The following is a 21,212-nucleotide window of genomic DNA, read 5'->3' as shown; positions in this document are numbered from 1 at the left end:
TTTTTGAAATGTTACAACTTACCGGTCAAACTGAAACATCTTGTTCACCGTTGTATGACCAGGACGATTGCATTTTACATGAACAGTTTCCTAATTAAAAGATAAAATAGATATGAAACCACAATTTTTAAATTGAACATATAAAAACAATTTCCAGAAATAATTTTGACAGATTTGAGAAACTAAATCTACAATGAAATCAATTTATCTTAAGTAACATACAGTGGAGGTAATGGGGATTACACTGTTCATACTTCCTTCTGTTGCTCCCACAAACAAATCACCTAGAAACACCACAAGTGCTGCCTGCATCCATGTATACAAATATATCTGTGAACATATCCCAGACGAATAGCGCAAATGCACATACCTAGGAAGGTAAGAACAGTGGTAGGCCCTTCAAACCTGTTCAATGAGATCATGGCTGATCTGTAACCTAACTCCATTCACCCACCATTTTCCCCAATATTTCTTGATACCTCTGAATAACAAAATCTTATCAATCTCAGATTGAAAATTAACAATTGATCCAACACCTGCCACCTGTTGTGTGGGGATGTGTTTCCTAATTTCAATCCTAAAAGGTCTAGCTCTACTTTTCAGTCTATGCCCTTAGTCCTAGACTCCATAACTAGGGGAAATAATTTTATCTAACTTATCTGTTCTCCGTAATATCTTGAAAGCTTCAATCAGATGACCCTTAGCCTTCTAAATTCCAAGGAATACAATCCTAGTTTGTGTACTGTTTCCTTTGCAATTTATTCCCTGGTCTGCAGTTATTCTGGTAAAATACACTCATCAGAGGCCAATATATCCTTCCTCAGGTATGGTACTCTCAGTACTCCAGGTGTACTCCAACCAAGGCTTTATATAGTTGAAGCAGGTTCTACCTCCTTGTATTCTATTCCTTCAGATATAAAATTGTGAAGATTAGAGGTCGGAGTGGATGACCTCACTGGGTGTGCCTGGCATCCACTGCATACATCACTGTACCATAAAAGTGTCACTGACTGGTCAATGCTACATAAAGTGGTAAGAAGCGACACAGGAAATTGTTCAGTAGAAGTGATGGATGAAACCAAATAGAGCAGCAGGAGTTATCAAAGAATCCCTACAGTGCAGAAGGAGGCCATTCAGCCCATCGAGCCTACACCGACAACAATCCCACCCAGGTCATATCCCCATATATTTACGCTACTAATCCACCTGACATTAAGGGGCAATTTAGCATGGCCAATCCACCTAACCCGCACATCTTTTGAGTGTGGGAGGAAACTGGCGCACCCGAAGGAAACCCACGCAGACACGGAGAGAAAGTGCAAACTCCACACAGTCACCCAAGGTCGGAATTGAACCCGGGTCCCTGGTGTTGTGAGGCAGCAGTGCTAACTACTGTGCTGTCCAGTTGTTTTGATTGAATGGGCTACAGCCAATGGGGAGCAACTAAGGCATTTGGAGAAGATCAACTAAGCCCAGGCCAATATTTGAAACTCAAGTCAAGTACTTCAAAATATGCCCCTGAACTCTAAGGATGGAGTAGGCCTCTTTGGGATAATTGATTCTACAGAATTACAGCAATGTAGAGTTGGAATCGATAGGTTTTATTAATCTTTCAGGGAACTTTGGGACATGAGGAGTGGCAGGCAAATGGAGTTGAGACAGAAGATCAGCCATGATTGTATCAAATGGAGGAGCAGGCTTGATGGGCTGTCTGGTCTACTCCTATTCCTATTTCTTATGTTCTTAAGTAACTCCAAGAACAAGCATTCTATTTAAAATGATCTAACTTTATATGCGTTATTTTAATGGGAGAAACTAAAAAAACTTGACAAAATCTTGGTTCAGGATTGGTATTTCCTGCTACTGCATGTTTACCAGTTTGATATTGGTTGCTGAAAAAATGCTGTTTTTTCTGCCGCTTCTGATATCTCTGGTACGTGCAAATTAAATCTGTTTCTGTTCTGTACTCTAATCAACTGAACATCTTATTAGTGATTTAAGCTAAAGCCTCATATCAGCCAATATGACATCCTGAGGTGCAATATCTTAAGCACCATTGACTTTGAAAGAAATACGATGATACTAGTAAGAATTTTAACTGCATAGACAATAAATATTCTTAAATATTCCTGTAGGTGATGCTGTTGCTGAATAAACAGAAAGCCAGTATGCATTTATTTATATTTACTGATTACATTAAATACTTAATATCAAGTACAACCACAAGACTCAATACTTAGAAACCATAAATCATGTGCTATTGGCATTCATTTATCTAAGTTTCATAACAGACAAAACATAAGCAGTCTGATCCCATTGTAAAGTACAACAATAACTGAACATTAACACAGATTAGGAGAGATTGGAATTAAAAAGCTGGAGATTAGTGGAGTCATAGAAAATGGCACAAACCTTTTCCCAATGTATTCATTCGATATAGTAAGAAGTCTCACAACACCAGATTAAAGTCCAACAGGTTTATTTGGTAGCACAAGCCACTAGCTTTCGGAGCGCTGCCCCTCCATCAGGTGAGTGAGTGAAGGGACAGCGCTCCGAAAGCTAGTGGCTTGTGCTACCAAATAAACCTGTTGGACTTTAACCTGGTGTTGTGAGACTTCTTACTGTGTTTACCCCAGTCTAACACCGGCATCTTCACTTCATTCGATATATCAGACGTGTAATTAAAACGGAGTGATTTGTAAATACTGATTTTTAAATGCAAACTATATTATTGCATTCCTATCACCATTTTGATGTGTTGGAGTTGCTTGTGTGCTCGGAAGGTCCCTTGAGTAATGCCATCGGGAACTTCTTGTTTCTGGTAGGGCCACTCATGGAGGTCAAAAGAGTCTTTAACAGCAAAACAGGTGAAGGCAGAATGTGCATCTCACTGGCTGTGAAGGTGGAAGGTCGTTGCAGTAGCCAGGTGATCCCACTCATCTTCATATGACACATCACCTAAACTCTGATCACCATCCCGTAAGATTGTGTGGGTAATAATAATCCCCACATTTAACAAAGTCAAGCATTGGTTTCTACCAGGGTCCATTTGTTAAGTCTTGTGGAGATGGAGAAATGGTGACAGGGACAGGGCTGCGGAGACTTTGGACACGATTTTACAGTCTCGCTCATCCTGAAACCGTAAAATTCCGCCCGAGGTCAACTGACCTTTCCATGGTCTGCCCCTCGCCCTTTCCGAATCCCGTAGCTGTCAGGGTGGTAAAATTCCAGCATCTAAATCACAAATCTGCACTCAGAAAACAGATGCATGAATGTCATTGTCCCAAGAGGTGTCTTTGGTCAGCAGCATCTGTGATTGAGCATCCTCTTCAGATACCATCTGCTCACCCCAATGGGAAAAAGGATAGAGGGGTTGCCCTAAAAATGGGCTGGGGAATGACACCCTGAGGGATCAACATCTCTGGTCAAAGAAGGAAAACTTTTACATTTTGTAACTTGGCATGTTAGAACATTTGTGGATGATCTCAGGAATGACCAACCAGAAATAACTGCAACTGTATCAGGAGAGACTCCGAATTGACACGCTCAGGGAGAACTGCCTTTCTAGAGAGGGGTTAGTTGGAGGAACATGCAGGGGGATACACCATCTATTGGAACAGAAAGGCTGAGAGCAACCCTCATGTTCATGAAGTTGGTTCTGCCATCCAGAACAGGATGTTGGATGCACTGCTAGAACTCCCCTGTTGTATAAATGGAAGAGTCATGACACTTCACCTGCAGCTTCTGACAGGGAGAGGGGAAAATCCCTGCTACAGAATGGAGTGCTGCAATGATTTAAAATCCTGCCAGGTGTCCAGGGGACATGGAGATTAAAGTGACCAGACCATTTCAAAAGTTTCTGCAAGTGTGAGGAGTCCCCTTTGAAGTCCCCTGTTAGAGAGGAGATGTCAATTTCACCTAGGGTAGCGGAGGTTCCATTCTCTACAGCTGTGCACTCAGCCCCAATGTATTCACACAACTTTGATTTGAAGTCTATGAACCTTCCTAGCAAACTGAAACCTTACCGTTACATTGGAAACCTTTGGTCTCTGACAATTACAATGTGTAGTGGTTTGAAATAAGCTTCCATTGACAGCTCAATGGCTTTCTATTTAGTTTCTAGTCATCTGTGTTTATTTTCATTTGTCTTCATGCTTGAATGCATCTCTAGTATCTCCATTGCTCCTAACCTCAATGCTCACAGAGACTCTAAGCCTGGTTGACAGCTGTGGTTTTTTCAAAAGAAATAAGTGGTTTAACTTCCTCTTTTCCAGACTACTTATTTCTATTGGGACCAGCGGGGTGGGTCGGGAGCAGCGCTAAACCCATTTTTCCCCCGATACTATTCTCCGGGCCATCGCAATTCTTGCTAGTAGCTGACAGGTCAGGTGGGTGAATCCTCCCCTTAGTCCTTTTACAATAATACTTTGTAAATAAAATCAAAGGAAAATGGATAGCGAAGGGGTTTTGACACAGCTAAGTTTCTGACTGATAGTGGAAGGGATTTTGCCAATGAGTTCAGAGACATGTGTGAAAATAAATGCTACCCCTCAAAAGTGCTTCCTGCAACGGACTCTGTGAAAAGCATCATTCTGTGATTGATGAAACACTGCAATTTAACTGATCAACCAGACTGCCAGGTTGACAGCCACCCTATCACAGGAGGTTCACACAAATAATTCACTCCAGATATTTGGAGAATATGAAAAGGGGCTGGGAAGATAGGACCCGAATCAGATTTTGGCCTCTCATGCTATCTTCCTGGTTCGTCATACTGATTGACCAGCGCAGCAAGTTGGTTAAATCACACTTGACATTGTTGTTGTCCATTCTGCACCAGATTTGCAAGCCACTCTTGCTCTCTTCGACTCTGCACACAAGAAAGCCTGTCCTCGAATACTGTGAAAACAAAACTCAAATCAACCCACACCCAGTCAGCCAAAATTTCACCCTCCATATATGTTGAAGGGGAGACTCTGGAATATGACGAGCACTTCCCATACTTTGGCAGCCACCTCTCTCAAAAGGATTTTGTTGATGAGGCGATCCAATACCTGATCAGCTGTGCCTACCCCGTCTTCTGTAAAGCATAGCAGCGATTGCTTGACCAGTCCTCCACAAGTCAACAAAAGTCTTACGCACAGAGCAGTGAGATCTGGATTTTGTATCAGTGACACATAAGAGGGTTAGAGACATTCCATTGGCAATGTATACTGCATCACCTGGACTCAATGGGAGAACTGTCAAACAATCACTAGTGTCCTTCTTGAAGCCAATACCAGATGGCATTCAAGCAAAACTCCTGCAAAATCAACTTCAATAGACACTGTGCCTGCTTGGCCATAAACCATCTTCTCCATCCGGTCCGGTTTTCTCAACTCTCAAATGGCCTGAATTCCAGAGAAGGGCAAAGAAAACACTTCAAGGACAATCAGTTCTCCTTGAAGCACAACAGTATTGACATTGATGACTAAGAGCAGCTCGCTATCAATCATCCAGAGTGATGACAGCTTGTCTATGAAGTTGCATCACTCTTTGAGTCACAAGACTTAATACTGAGGCAAAGCAGCAGCAGAGAAGGAAAAGACGAGAAAGAAAATCCTGCACTTCGATCCAAATACCTCTTGGATGTCCTGCCCCGTGTGCCCAATATGCGAGTCAAGAATTAGCCTATTCAGTTACATGAAGACCTATGGCAGAAACCCACGACCCTGAATAGATATCATCCTCGAATCACGGAACATGTGATGGTAATGACGATATCGATCCAAGGGTTCTGATGAGATCTGGTGATACCTCATTCAATGTAATCTGACATTGTTATTTAAGTAACTAGGAGGAAAGTCTCATCAAGATGAAATAATTATAAAGGTATAACAATATTTAGACCATGTGGATATTAACTATGCATAAAGAATAATCATGGAATTGCAAGGCACAGATTTAAGTAGAGGAGCAGATTTAAAACAAGAATAATGTTTACCTACTGAGGCATGAACTAACTCGTGGCTTATTTTTAACACATCACTAATTACACCTTCTAACACAATGATAAGATTATTATTGGGTAATGGACAGGATAGTAGCACTCACATCATCAATCCAGTGAATCACCCTCTCTGATGCAGTTCCAGGCCTAAAAGAAATCACATGCAACAAAATATTTGAAAAACTAATAAGGGACACCAGTATAAAAAAAAAGGCAAATTCAAATAATACTACATTATTGTTCAATTTTATTGCGTAAGCAAAAAGAATTGTCAGCATTGTAAATGCAAAGATAGATATCCTCATACATTATTCAACCTGGAATCGGTTTGCAAAAAAAGGAATAATTTCAGTTTTGATACACACTTCACTAAAGACTGTTAAATGGATTGAAAATACCTATACAGTGAACTACTCATTTAAATTCTTTAACATTTATTCTCAGGGCATCAGTCAGGAAAGGTCAGCATTCATTGCCCATCCTTAATTACCCATTTACGGGATGTGGGCATAGTTGGCTAGACCAGCATTTATTGTCCATCCCTAGTTGCCCTTGAGAAGGTGGTGGCGAACTGCCTTCTTGAACCACTGCAGTCCCTGAGGTGTAAGCGCACCCACAGTGAAAGAATTCAAGGATTTTGACCCAGCGACAGTGAAAGGACAGTGATACATTTTCAAGTCAGGATGGTGAATGACTTGGAGCAAGAAGTGTTCCCTGGTAAAAGCAAATTACTGCGGATTCTGGAATCTGAAACCAAAAGAGAAAATGCTGGAAAATCTGAGCAGGTCTGGCAGCATCTGTAAGGAGAGAAAAGAGCTGACGTTTCGAGTCGAAATGTCAGCTCTTTTCTCTCCTTACAGATGCTGCCAGACCTGCTCAGATTTTCCAGCATTTTCTCTCTAAGTGTTCCCAGGTATCTGCTGCCCTTGTCTTTCTACATGGTACTGATTGTGGGTTTGGACGGTGCTGCCTAAGGAACCTTGGTGATGGATTCTTCTTGTTGAATAATGGTTAAAGCATAGAACTTCAGAACACCTTAAGGTACTTTCACAGTGCTATTAGGTTGGGAGTTTGTGGTTATAACTCAGTGACTATGAAAAAAATCAATATATGCCCAAGTCAGGATATGTGACATGGAAATTAGGAAGTGATGGTGCTCCAATACACCTATTGCCCTTGTCCTTTTAGATAGTGGTGGTTGCAGGTTTGTAAGGTGCTACCAAAGTAGCAGTGGTGACCTGCTGCACTGCAGCCTGCAGATAGTACACAACTGCAGTTATGTTGCACTGGTGATGGTATATGGAGTGTTGATCAAACAAACTTCTTTATTCAGGATAGTGTCAATTTCCTGGGGAGTTGTTGCAGCTGCACCTATCCAGGCAAGTGGAGAGTATTCTATCACACACCTGGCTTCGACCTTGAGGAGAAGATTTGGGAGACAAGTGAACCACTGACAGGAAAATATTCAACCTCAGATCTGCTCTGGTAGCTATAGTAGTTACTGTGGCTAGTTGAGTTGAGTGTCTGGTCAATGATGACCACCAGGGTGTTGAGATGGTGGGGTATTTGGTGATAGTAATGTCACTGAATGTTATTGCTGAGTTGAGAATTCCAGCCATAATTTGAGATTAGAGCTAACAAAAAAAGAAGCAAAAGATATTGCAATTAAAAATGATACTGGACTGAAACAGATACCAAAAGAAACTGCATTTAAATTGTGTCTTCCACATCCTCAAGACATGCAAAGTGCTACACAGCCAAAAAGTTGCTTTTCAATTGCAGTCACTGTTGTTTAGAGTCATCAGTTGTGTGAAAGAAGGGCCTCACAAATAACATTGAGGTAAGTGCCTAATCAATTTGCTCTGATGGTGCTAGCTGAGAAAGAAATGCTGGTCAGGACACCGAGGAAACTCTTCTGTTCTTTGAATACTAACTGTGAAAGGGAATTTGAGCAGGAAAAAGGACCCCAGTTTAATATTTCATTCAAAAGTTGGCAGCTCCGACAGTGCAGTGGGTATTAAGTGCCGCACTGAAATGTTAGCCTTGAATATACAATCTTGAACCCATGACCTTCAGATTCAGAGGTGAGAACACTTCCACTGCTTCAGCTCGATACTCCTTAAAAATTTAGGTTGTGTGTAAAACAAAGGCAGACTGGGAGGGAAACTAAACCAAATATTAGGAGGAGACTTGAGATTAAACCACAGATGTCTACTTAAAAGCAGAGACATAGGGAGTGGCAGTAAAACGATCCACAAATATTGAGTGGAAAAAGAAAGCTGTACCAGAAAGTTAACAAACAAGGGTGGGAATAAAAACAGATGGCTATAGAAAAAGCAAAACAACAGAGTTATATTTAAAAACAAATACACTGGAAGCAACATCATAGACAAATACCACAAGCAAGAACAACAACACCAAACCTCAGGGGCGGGACTTAAAAACACAAACACTGAATACAAGATACCAAAGAGTGTGGCCAGAATTGTCCTACTGTTCTCACTGGCAGGATCTTCGGGCCCCACCTACAGTGAACCCCTAACTGTGGGTTTCTCGGCAGCCGGTGTTGCATAGAACTGGAAACCCCATTCACAGCTGTGGGATCAGAAGGTCCTGCCGCCGGCCAAAGGCTGGGTGCCTCTGCTGCCGCAAAACATGCCGCACGGGGAGTGGAAATCCCACCCACTGAATGGGACTCAGTAAAAATTAAAGCAGAACTGAAAAAGGCAACATGTTGTGGCATGGTCAGGCTGGATAAAGACTTGGAAAGGAAAATCAGGGTCGTAATGGGGGAGGGGAGGTGAAAGGGTTTCAGATTTCTCTGGTGGGAGTCAGGACAGAGGCATTTACTCCTCCCACCCCGACCCCAACACAGGGCTGTGAGCTCTTTGAGGAACAAGCAGTTGTTTGGATAGTATGGGGAGATCTGAAAACTGGCAAAGTGGAAAAGGAAGTTCAAGAGGCAATGCAGCAAAATTAAGACTAAGCCCAGAATCTTCCAGGCCTTCACCCTGGCGGGATCTTCCGCTCTCGCTGATATGAACAGAGATTTCAATGGCTTGTCGGCCCTGCCCTGGGGAAACCCACTGTGGGGAGTGTGTGGAAAATTCCAATATATGACCCATAGAAATGGTTGAGAGACAATATTAACATTTGCATCAGAGTTCATGACTGAAAAAACAGGAGTGAACAACGTTGTGTTCTACATTTAATGACGATAAGGTATTTGAATCTCAGGGTTATGGGGTTGGTTTGATGCAGAATGAAGAAACACAGGGAGGATGACTTCCATCTATAGAGGGTGCGATGGACAACTAGCCACGGGCAAGAGCATGGATTGCATAGGAAGCAGGGGGGAAACAAATTGAGAAGGAATACATACAAGTCAGTGACAAAAGCAGAGTGGGGTGCCAGATATAGCAGGGAAAAGGGAAGAAGAAAAGCAGGAAGCAACCAGAGGGTGAGTTAAAATGTAAATCATATTGGGGCATAAGGAAGATGAGGACGGCTAAGCTGAAGAAAGATATTAGCTGGGATTTTCAACTCCAGGTCTAAGTCCCATGGTGACGGAAATCCCGCCAGAGTCTAGCGGGAAGACCCACCAAATCATATGAGGCGGGGTTGATTAATCATACAGCCAGGAGGTTTCTCAGAGAATCATACAGTATTGGCAGGCAGGTAGTCGCACGCTCCTCCGTCATATCTGGGTGGCATATTTAAAAGGCACCCAAACAGCTATTCATTCATCACACTTTGGAGTTCGGAGCTAGACATGGCAGACAGGAGTTAATAAGCACCCACAGTTCAACGCCAAGTCATGGATGACAGGAGGGGTGTCCTTTTTCCAAGGGACAGGAGGAGGAGGCCCAACTGTCTCACCATGCCTGCGTGGGAGGTGGTCGCCAGGGTGGTTAATGCCAATTCCACTCATAAGAGGAGCTGCCTGCAATGCAGGAAAAGAATGAATGACTCAACCACACCTGCAGGGTAAGCGAACACTCTGCTCCTCATACTCCTCTCACTGAATGGAAATTGGGTCTTGGTCCTTGGGGAGGTGGTGTCCTGGTAGTATTATCACTGGAATAGTAATCCACAGACCCTGAGCAATGCTCTGAGGGCCTGGGTTCAAATTCCACCAAGGCAGATGGTGAAATTTGAATACTATAAAAATTTGAAATTAAAAGTCGAATGACGATCATGAAACCATTGTTGACTGTCGTAAAAACCCACTAATGCCCTTTAGTGAAGGAAGTCTGCCATCCTTACCTGGGCTGGCCTACATGTGACTCCAGATCCAGAGCAATGTGGCTGATACTTAACTGCCCTCTGAAATTACTGAGCAAGCCACTTAGACAAGGGTAATTAGGATGGGCAATAAATACTGGCTCAGCCAGTGACATCTATATCCCATGGATGAATTTTTAAAATTAGCAAGACCACCACCTGGGCTGCCCATACACTTCCATGGTGCTGGGGTGCTGCCTCAGCCTCACTCCAGTCATTGTGGTCTGCAGGTAGGGAGGTGACTGTGGGTCCCTGACCCAGCCACACTGAAGGTACAAATTTAGGGCGGGGAGGGGTGGAGGATGCGTAGGCTGGTTGCTGTCACCAAGTCTATGGTCCCTGGTGTCCTTCTCACTGCTTGCGTGTCTGAAGAGTGTGGCTGGAGTACCCTTGGGGTCCAGCAGCAGTGCATTTCAGGCCTCCAGAAGAATCCTACCACAGTCTTCAGAAACAGCAGGGCATAATGGTCAGCAGGCTGTCTCCACCTCTGCTGCAGATCTAGAGGGAGCACCTAGATGCAGTGGTAGAGCACGTAAAAATAAATAGCTCTGAGTTCACTCTGGTAGCACGGGTATACAATCATTGCAAATTGTTGTTGCACACCCTCCCATCCATTACCATCACCTTCCCTTTGGCATCCCATCCATCCCACTTCATATCTGCCCCTCTCCTCAATAAAACCTCCACCTGGGTCACCATGGCCCTTCCAGCTGCTGCAGCCTGTTGTGCTGGTTAGCCTTGAACAGCATGAATGCCCACAACCAGGGCAGATGATTGGATGATGGGGGTGGAACAGTTCCCGTCAGGTGGTAATTTAAAGCCCCTAATGATATGGTAAACAGGGGAGGCGATGGTGTGGTGATATTGTCTTGGACTAATCACCTAAAGACTCAGAGTAATGCTCTGGGGATCCAGATTTGAATCCCACATGGTAGATAGTGGAATTTGAATTCAATAAAAATCGAGAATTAAAAGACAGCATTGTCAATTGTTGCAAAACCTCATCTGGTTCACTAATGAACTTCCTTCTAATGAACACTAATAGTGAAGGAGAACCACCATTCTCACCTGGTCTGGCTGACAAGTGACTCCAGATCCACAACAATGAAGTTGATTCTTAATTGTTCTCTAACATGGCCGAGTAAGCCATTCAATTCAAGGGCAATTAGGGATGGGCAACAAACATTGCCCTTGCCAGCCATGCCCACATCCCGTAAATGAATAGACACAGCTTCCTCCTGGCTTTGGGCAGGAATGGTGACCCATCATTCTCCCACCATGACGTTTGGGACCTCAGATCTCACCATCAGGAAACCAATTTTTTTCACTCACACCATACTTTCCACACCAGCTCGATGCTGGTGGGAGGGAACGATGAAAAAGGAGGAGGCTCAATGGGAAGACCGAGCTGCTCAGATGGTCTATTCCAAGGCTTGACATAAGCGGGGAACTTAAGATTCAACAGCTATCAACTTTTAAAATATTGATAATTAAAAATCTATATTAAAAACTTAAAAGCTAAATAAATAAAAGAACAAGATGGCAACTGTACTGGGAAAGACTTGGGAGAACTTGGTCCTTTAAGCTACTTACTCTCCAGAGCTTGTAATTATATTCATAGAATCCCTACAGTGTAGAAGGGGGCCATTCGGCCCATCGAGTCTGCACCGACCACAATCCCACCCAGGCCCTATTCCCGTAACCCCACATATTTACCCTGTTAATCCCCTGACACTAGGGTCAATTTGGATGGCCAATCAACCTAACCCTCACATCTTTGGACTGTGGGAGGAAACTGGAGTACCCGGATGAAACTCACGCAGACATGGGGAGAATGTGCAAACAGACAGTGACCCGAAGCCGGAATTGAACACAGGCCCCTGGCACTGTGAGGCAGCAGTGCTAACCACTATGCCACCGTGCTGCCCCATTGTTACATTGGTACAATCAATTTTAATTTTGTGACTACATTGAAATTGTTAATGTTAAAATAAGCTATTTCCTATATCATTGCCCAATCAAAACCAAGTCTAGTCTTCAACTGAAATAAGGAAAAAGAGTGGGAGATATTTTGACCAGGGATGCAGATGTAATTCAGGTCCAATTTTAAAGTCATCCAACACTACTTTTACATTTATGCAATGTTGGACTTTGCGTTATTTAGTATACCGGAAATGCTGTGTCTTTGTGCACGTCCTGCTATCTTTTCAATTATAAATTCTGGTGTTCACATATATAATGGTGATAGCAAAAGTAAACTTGTCATGCTATAAATATATCATTCCTAGTGTGGAGATGCTGCAGCAAAAGGAACTATTGCAATACAGAGAAAAAGCATGTCTTACCTTTCCAAAGAGCTTGGGTCATCATTTCCGGAGTCAAATGGTAAAGAAGGGCGCACTCTGCAGTGCACTCTAATATTCCCACGCAGTTCCTGAAATTAAAAATACTTAGCAGACTATAGCTGATCCCTGACATGTAGAAAAATTAATGAATTTAGATTCTAGTGTGTATGTTAATAGCTAGATCACTGCGAAAACAATATCAATCTTATGAATAGTAATGACAGGCTTGTGAAGTAACCTTAACACTTAGGCAAAATTTTGAATTTCGGTCATTCTCTGGACACCTGTTGTTGCACATTTGTCTTTTTCCTTCCTGATTCTTTTTATGTTCCAAGCACAAATGCTAACAGAGATGGCAAATCGGTATCCTGCCCCCCTGTCTCCATCAAAGCTATTCTTTACTTGTCGATTTGATATACTAAGGGTACGATTTAGCGAGCACATTAGCCGCAGGTGCAAATTCCATAATGGCTGCTAAATCTCATGAGCAGATGGAAACAGGATCTGTGGCAGAGAGATCTCAGTTTGAGATCTTCTCTCCCCTCACCCCTCTTAACCACCCCGCCCCCCAAAAAAACCGATGATATAATCAGTTCACACCGAGAAAGGAGTAAACTTGATTTCCATATATTTTAATAAATGCAGCAGAATCCCAAGGCCAATTGGGGGGTGGGAAAGGGAGGGGAGAGCCCCAATGCCTATGGGGGGGGGGGGGGGGGGGGGGGGTCTTGATCTCTGTGGTGGGGGAGGGGCTTTAAATTTAAATTTGAGATCGGGACGCCCTTTAAAATTGGTATAAAAATCAGTATGACTCCAGCCAGTGGAAAATTACCGCTCCCACCACCCCCTCCCCCATTCCCAATTTTACCAGGGCTGCTTGATACCATAGCCTGCTAAGTGCTGTCACTCTCACTTTTCTTCTGAAATTCAGCTCTTTTGTCCATATTTGAATTAAGGTTGTAAGGAGGACTGGTGCCATGGCCCTGGTGAAACCCAAATTGAGTACAGGTGATCAGATTTGTGGTAAGCAAATGCCGTTTAATAAGGCTGTCAATGACTCCTTCCATCACTTTGCAGATGACAGAGAATAAGCTAACGGGGCAGTAATTGACTGTATTGAACTAATCCTATTGAACTAATAACTTATCTGGGCACTTTTCCATTTAGTTGGGCAGATGCCAGTGTTTTCCAGCTATATTAGAACATCTTGGCTAGAGGAGGAGCTAGATTTTGACACAAGCCATCAGCACTACACCTGGGATGTTTTGGAGCCGATGTATCCAGTGTGCTTAGTGGTGGTTTGATACCGCATGGAGTGAATCGAGTTGACTGAAAACTAGTCACGCGCTGTCACAGGTTTCGAAAGCATGTCTCTAAGTTGCTGGTAGAGGCCTCTGGATTGTTGCTCCAGTAACATGATGAATCGTGGCTATGTTACTAGACCACTAAGACACCTTAGCTATAGAACATAGAACATTACAGCGCAGTACAGGCCCTTCGGCTCTCGATGTTGCGCCGACCTGTGAAACGAATCTAAAGCCCATCTAACCTACACTATTCCAATATCATCCATATGTTTATCGAATGACCCTTTAAATGTCCACTACTGTTGCAGGCAGGGCATTCCACGCCCTTACTACTCTCTGAGTAAAGAACCTACCTCTGACATCTGTCCTATATCTTTCACCCCTCAATTTAAAGCTATGTCCCCTCGTGCTAGCCATCACCATCCAAGGAAAAAGGCTTACACTGTCCACCCTATCTAATCCTCTGATCATCTTGTAAGCCTCTATTAAGTCACCTCTTGACCTTCTTCTCTCTAACGAAAACAGCCTCAAGTCACTCAGCCTTTCCTCATAAGACCTTCCCACCATACCAGGCAACATCCTGGTAAATCTCCTCTGCACCCTTTCCAATGCTTCCACATCCTATCTAGATAACCACATGAACAGACTGGGAATAGAGGGATACAAAAGAATGGTCTAGTGGGCACATGAGCGGTGCAGGCTTGGAGGGCCGAAGGGCCTGTTCCTGTGCTGTATTGTTCTTTGTTTGTTCTATCCTTCCTATAATGCGGCAACCAGAACTGTACACAATACTCTAAGTGCGGCCACACCAGAGTTTTGTACAGCTGCAATATGACATCATGGCTCCGAAACTCAATCCCTCTACCAATAAAAGCTAACACACTGTACGCCTTCTTAACAACCCTATCAACCTGGGTGCCAACTTTCAGGGATCTATGCACATGGACACCGAGATCTCTCTGCTCATCCACACTACCAAGTATCTTACCATTAGCCCTGTACTCTGTATTCCTGTTACTCCTTCCAAAGTGAATCACCTCACACTTTTCCGCATTAAACTCCATTTGCCACCTCTCAGCCCAGCTCTGCAGCTTATCTATGTCCCTCTGTAACCTGCCACTTCCCTCCGCACTGTCTACAACTCCACCGACTTTAGTGTCATCCGCAAATTTACTAATCCATCCTTCCATGCCCTCATCCAAGTCATTAATAAAAATGACAAACAGCAGTGGCCCCAAAACAGATCCTTGCGGTACACCACTAGTAACTGAACTCAAGGATGAACATTTCCCATCAACCACCACCCTCTGACTTCTTACAGCTAGCCAATTTCTGATCCAAACCGCAAAATCACCCTCAATCCCATGCCTCCGTATTTTCTGCAATAGCCTACCATGGGGAACCTTATCAAACGCTTTGCTGAAATCCATATACACCACATCAACTGCTTTACCCTCATCCACCTCTTTGGTCACCTTCTCAAAGAACTCAATAAGGTTTGTGAGGCATGACCTACCTTTCACAAAACCGTATTGACTATCCTTAATCAAATTGTTCCTTTCTAGATGATTATAAATCCTATCTCTTCTAATCCTTTCCAAAACTTTGCCCACAACAGAAGTAAGGCTCACTGGTCTATAATTACCAGGATTGTCTCTATTCCCCTTCTTGAACAAGGGGACAACACTTGCTATCCTCCAGTCTTCTGACACTATTCCTGTAGACAATGATGACATAAAGATCAAAGCCAAAGGCTCTGCAATCTCCTCCCTAGCTTCCCAGAGAATCCTAGGATAAATCCCATCCGGCCCAGGAGACTTATCTATTTCCAGAATTGCTAACACCTCCTCTTTATGAACCTCAATCCCATCTAGTCTAATAGTCTGTATCTCAGTATTCTCTTCGACAACATTGTCTTTTTCCTGTGTGAATACTGACGAAAAATATTCATTTAGTGCCTCTCCTATCTCTTTGGACTCCATGCACAACTTCCCACTACTGTCCTCGACTGGCCCTAATCTTACCCTAGTCATTCTTTTATTCCTAACATACCTATAGAAAGCTTTAGGGTTTTCCTTGATCCTACCTGCCAAAAACTTCTCATGTCCCCTCCTGGCTCTTAGCTCTCTCTTCAGATCCTTCCTGGCTAACTTGTAACTCTCAAGCACCCTAACTGAGCCTTCACGTCTCATCTTTACATAAGTCTCCTTCTTCTTCTTCACAAGAGATTCAACTTCTTTAGTAAACCACGGTTCCTTCGCTCGACCACTTCCTCCCTGCCTGACAGGTACATAGTTATCAAGGACACGCAGTAGCTGTTGACTGGAGTGGGACTTGAACTCACAACCTTGTGACTCAGAGATATCAGTGCCACAGCTGATATGCTGACATAGCAAATTACTTTTAATGGTAATGTTAGTCTAAAATTAAAATCATACTTTATGTTTTTGCTAATAGAATTTCTACCTACTGATTTTGACAAAAAAGAGCAGAATATGAACTAAGTACTTACAATTAGTGCATTGTGAAGCATCTTCCTTTTATGCTTCTCTGCAATGTATCTGCCACTAACTTCCTGAAGAGATTTTTCAAGTTGAAAGACTTGTCCTTGGAGCTCTGTGATCATAGATGAGTAACATTATTTTATTTTCTTGGAAATATTCCCTGCTTATTTTGTTTTCTCCAATGCCTAGTAACTATTTGATGGAGTACAGTTGTACAAGCATTCATTGCACTCCAGTACCATGACTATTATTATTGCATGGGCCTCAATAGACATCAACAGGCTCCACAGCCATACCCAGTCCTATACCGAGCAGAAGAGTAATCAGTGCTATATCTCCATATAGCCAGGTGGTGAAGGATAGAACTTGGGTCAATCGTTCCATGCTTTTATAAGCATTTATTTAAAGGATACACATTATAAACATATGCCTCCAAACTCAACCATCACAATTTCTCTATATTCCTATTTATATCCTTTTGAATGAAACAAACGAACAAAGGTCAAACAAATTAATAAAAGTATATAATCCCTTAAAGGAGCCCCACAACCAAAGAACAAAAATGCAAAAGAAACTTGCAAAAATTTAAATGTGATTATGGAGGTCAATACAGCATTCCAGCCTCTATTCCAGTTTATAGGAACATAAGTGAACCTAATGCTCACTACCTGCATACAATTATATCAAATTAACATATAATTAACAATTAAGGTTGGGAATAGTAACTAATTTTCCTCACTCTGTAACCAAGGGCATCAGGGCTAATTGTAGCTCCCTTGACACTGTTCCAATGAAGGTGAGCTAACTCAGCATTGACAGAGGTCAGATCAAAATCTGTCTTCGTTTTTATGTCTAGAGGGCTGGGGTACTATATGGGATGTTTAGATCAATAACGTTAAAAGGTAAAATATGCAACTTAATTAAAACAGAAACTTTCATTGATAACTTCTTAAATATAAAAATACAAAGTGTTAACCATGACAGTAAAAATGTAACTAACACCTGCTGAGCAGATTTAATACATCATAATGATTAAAAGACATGGCAAATTGAAGGACTACAGTTTCAATACCATATTTATGATAGAATTGGTACCTTAGCTCCCTGAGAATCCTCAGAGTTTAAAACTGTGCAAAGGGCAAGCTAAGAGAATGTTTAGTACTATAAACTAGCCTACTCCTCCAGTAGTAAGGCTAGAGACTTTAATGTAAAGTATTGTATAGTTTTAAGTGCCAGCTGTGATTCAATTAGTAGCACTCTCTGTTCTTCAATTAAAAGTTATGGATTAAAATCCCACTCCAGAGATTTTCACCCATTTTCGACCACAATCCCATCCAGGCTCTATTCCCGTAACCCCACACATTTACCCTGCTAGTCCCCCTGATACTAGGGGCAATTTAGTATGGCCAATCTACCTAACCCGCACATCTTTGGACTGTGGGAGGAAACCAGAGCATCCGGAGGCAACCCACACAGACACGGGGAGAACATGCAAACTCCACGGACAGTCACCCGAGGCCAGAATTGAAGCCAGGTCCCTGGCGCTGTGAGGCAGCAGTTCTAACCACTGTGCCTTGAAATTATATTTTCCAATATCATTTGAAAAATGTTTGTTTCAAATTATATTTCATTTTATGAGGGGAGGTGGTGGCACAGTGATAATGTCACCAGACTAGTAATCCAGAGGCCCAGGCTAATGCTCTGGAAACATGGGTTCAAATCCCACCGTGGCAGCTGATTGAACATGAATTCAATTCATAAATCTGGAATTAAAAAAGCTAGTCTCAGTAATAGTGACCATGAAACCATTGTCATAAAAACCCATCCAGTTCACTAATGTCCTTCAGGGAAGGAAATCTGCCATCCTTATCTGGTCTGTCCCACATGTCTCCAGGCCTAGAGCAAAGTGGTTGACTCTTAAATGCCCTCTGAAATGGCCTGGCAAGCCACTCAAAACCGCTACAATGCCGGCAAAAAGTAATGAAACTGATGGGTCGACCTTGGCAACAAAAATGACAACAGCAAACTCAGCCCTCTCAACCCTGCAACGTCCTCCTAACTAACATCTGGGGGTTTGTGCCAAAACTGGGAGAACTATCTGACAGACTGGTCAAGCCCTGACATAGTCCCGCCGGCAGGACAGACACTGCAAAGATGGCAGCACAGTGGTGTGCAGTCAGGGGGGAGTTTTTGGGAGTTCTCGACTCCATGAATTCTCATGGCATCAAACATGGATAAGGAAACCTCCTGATTATCACCCCCCACCCACACCTGAAGAATCAGGACTCCTCCATGTTGAACACCACTTGGAGGAAGCATTGAGGATGGCAAGGGCCCAGAATGGGTGGGGGATTTCAATGGTCCATTACCAAGAGAGGCTCAGTAGCAGCACTACTGACCGAGCTGGCCTAGTTCTAAAGAATACAGCTGTTAGACTGGGTCTACAGAAGATGGTGAGAGAAACCAAGAGAGAAAAGCCTGCTTGACTTCATCCTCACCAACCTACCTGTTTCAGACGTATGTGTGCATGACAGTATCGGTAGGAGTGACTACCACACAGTCCTTGTGGAGATAAAGTCCCATCTTCACATTGAGGATACCTTCCATTCATTATCACAGTGCTAAATGGAATAGCTTTCGAACAGATCTAGCAACACAAAACTGAGCATCCATGAGGTGCTGTGGGCCATCAGCAGCAGCAGTATAATTGTGTATCACAATCTCAATAATTATATTTGACCAAGTGTGGCATCAAGGAGGCCTAGCAAAACTGGAGTCAGTGGGATATCAGGGCAGAAATTCTCCGCTTGTTGCACATACTTAATTGCAGTTGTTGCAAATCAATGATCTTAGTCCCAGCATATCATTGCAGAAGTTCCTCAGGGTAGTGTCCTATGTCCAACTATCTTCAACTGCTTCATCAATGACCTTCATTCCATTCTAAGGTTGGAAGTGGGATGTTTGTAGATGATTGCACAATGTCCAGCATCATTCGCGACTCCTCAGATACTGAAGTAGTCTGTGTCTCTATGCAGCAAGACCTCGACAATATTCAAGCTTGGCTAACAAGTGGCACGTAACATTCAGGCCACACAACTACCAGGTGACGACCACCTCAAACACGAGAGAATCCAGCCATTTTCCCTTGACATTCAATGGCATTACAATTGCTGAATCCCTCACTATCAACATGCTGGGGGTTACCATTGACCAGAAACTCAACTGGACCAGAGATATAAATACAGGTCAGAGACTAGGAATCCTTGGATGAGTAACTCAACTGACTCCCCAAAGCCTGTCCATCTACAAGGCAGTCATGAGTGTGATGGAATACTCTCCTCTTGTCTGGATGAGTGCCTCTCCAACAAAACTCAAGAAGCTTGACACCATCCAGGAGAAAGCAGCCTGCTTGACTGGCACCCCATCCACAAACGTACATTCACTCCACCACCAATGCAAGGTAGCAGCAGTATGTACCAAATACAAAGATGCACTGCAGGAAATGACCAAGGCTCCTTCCACATCTCCTTCCAAACCTTCGACCTCTATCACCTCAAAAGACAAGGACATCGGACATATGCGAACACCACCTCTTGCAAGTTCTCCTCCCAGCCACAACATCCTGACTTGGAACTATATTGTTTTTACTTCACTGGGACTGGGTCAGAATCCTGGAAGTCCCTCCCTAACAGCACTTTGGGTGTACTTACACCACATGGGTTGTAATGGATCAAGGATGCAGCGCACTACCAACTTCCCAAGGCAATTAGGGTTGGCTGCCCTGACAAGCGATGCCCTTATCCCATGAATGAATAAAAATGACGATACTTACTATTTGTATCGACAGTCTGTACATGTTGTTTCTCACTAACAGTTAGAAATTCCTTCAAGGTTGCTTTGCATTCTTCTTGAAACTGATCAGGCAAATCAAGAACCAATGAATGCAGGGATTTTAACTCTTGTTTCAAGACCTGCAGATCAGTAGGAAAAGAGAAAAAACACAGAAATGAGACCCTCATAACACATTTATTATAACAATATATGGTGAGAGATTTTCCAACTTGCACGGAAGTTTTAAACATCAGGGGTAGAATTCTCTGTCCCCAGCAGGAAAACCGGTGAGATTCCAGCTGGCTGTTTTGGAGCGATTCAGTTTGCAATTTAACCATACTTGGAAATTTTTTTGGTGCCTGGTGATATTCTCACTGAATTCTCCCACACTTTGTTTTTGTAGAGGGGACCTAAAGATGCCGGGAAGATCAGCTCCTCAGAGATTGGTGGGCCATTGTTAAAGGGCATCCTGATATGAAAATTAAGTTGAAGGTCTGCCTCCCCCATGGACATCGCAACCCCCCGCAGACATGGAGAACACCCCCAAACTTTGACCCTGAAGGGGCAAACTCCCCCCTTCACTAAATGTCCGGGTCACCAACGCCCACCAGCACCCTCCTACACCCTCACAAACACACAACATACAGGTGTGAGGGAGATCCTGCACGCCCGCCCCCCCTCTTCCACCTGGTACTGCTTCCTGGCACAGGTTGGCACTTCCCCTGACATGTTGGCACTGTCATGTTGGCACTGTCATGTTGGCACTGGCGTGGGTTTCCTCCGAGTGCTCTGGTTTCCTCCCACAGTCCAAAGATGTGCAGGTTCGTTGAATTGGCCATGCTAAAATTCTCCCTCAGTGTACCTGGAGTGTGGCGACTAGGGGGTTTTCACAGTAACTTCATTGCAGTGTTAATGTAAGCCTACTTGTGACTGATAAATAAACTTTTATACT

The 21,212-nt window shown here is 43.2% G+C and overlaps 1 protein-coding gene across 1 annotated transcript in view; it reads right to left on the bottom strand.

Annotated features, from left to right (window-relative positions):
* The window catches only part of kif25 (kinesin family member 25), a 104,249-nt gene that overhangs the window by 64,916 nt on the left and 18,121 nt on the right, over nt 1-21,212 (bottom strand). The window contains exons 3-7 of the mRNA XM_078230480.1: nt 20,262-20,400; nt 16,438-16,541; nt 12,619-12,707; nt 6,094-6,136; nt 23-90 (exon numbers count right to left, since the gene is read on the bottom strand). Of these exons, the coding sequence (XP_078086606.1) occupies nt 23-90; nt 6,094-6,136; nt 12,619-12,707; nt 16,438-16,541; nt 20,262-20,400 (443 nt within the window). The remainder of the gene's footprint in view (nt 1-22; nt 91-6,093; nt 6,137-12,618; nt 12,708-16,437; nt 16,542-20,261; nt 20,401-21,212) is intronic.

The sequence above is a fragment of the Mustelus asterias genome, chromosome 15 (assembly GCF_964213995.1).
Source record: "Mustelus asterias chromosome 15, sMusAst1.hap1.1, whole genome shotgun sequence".
Classification (NCBI taxonomy): domain Eukaryota; kingdom Metazoa; phylum Chordata; class Chondrichthyes; order Carcharhiniformes; family Triakidae; genus Mustelus; species Mustelus asterias.
This window is presented reverse-complemented; position numbering and strand designations above follow the sequence as displayed.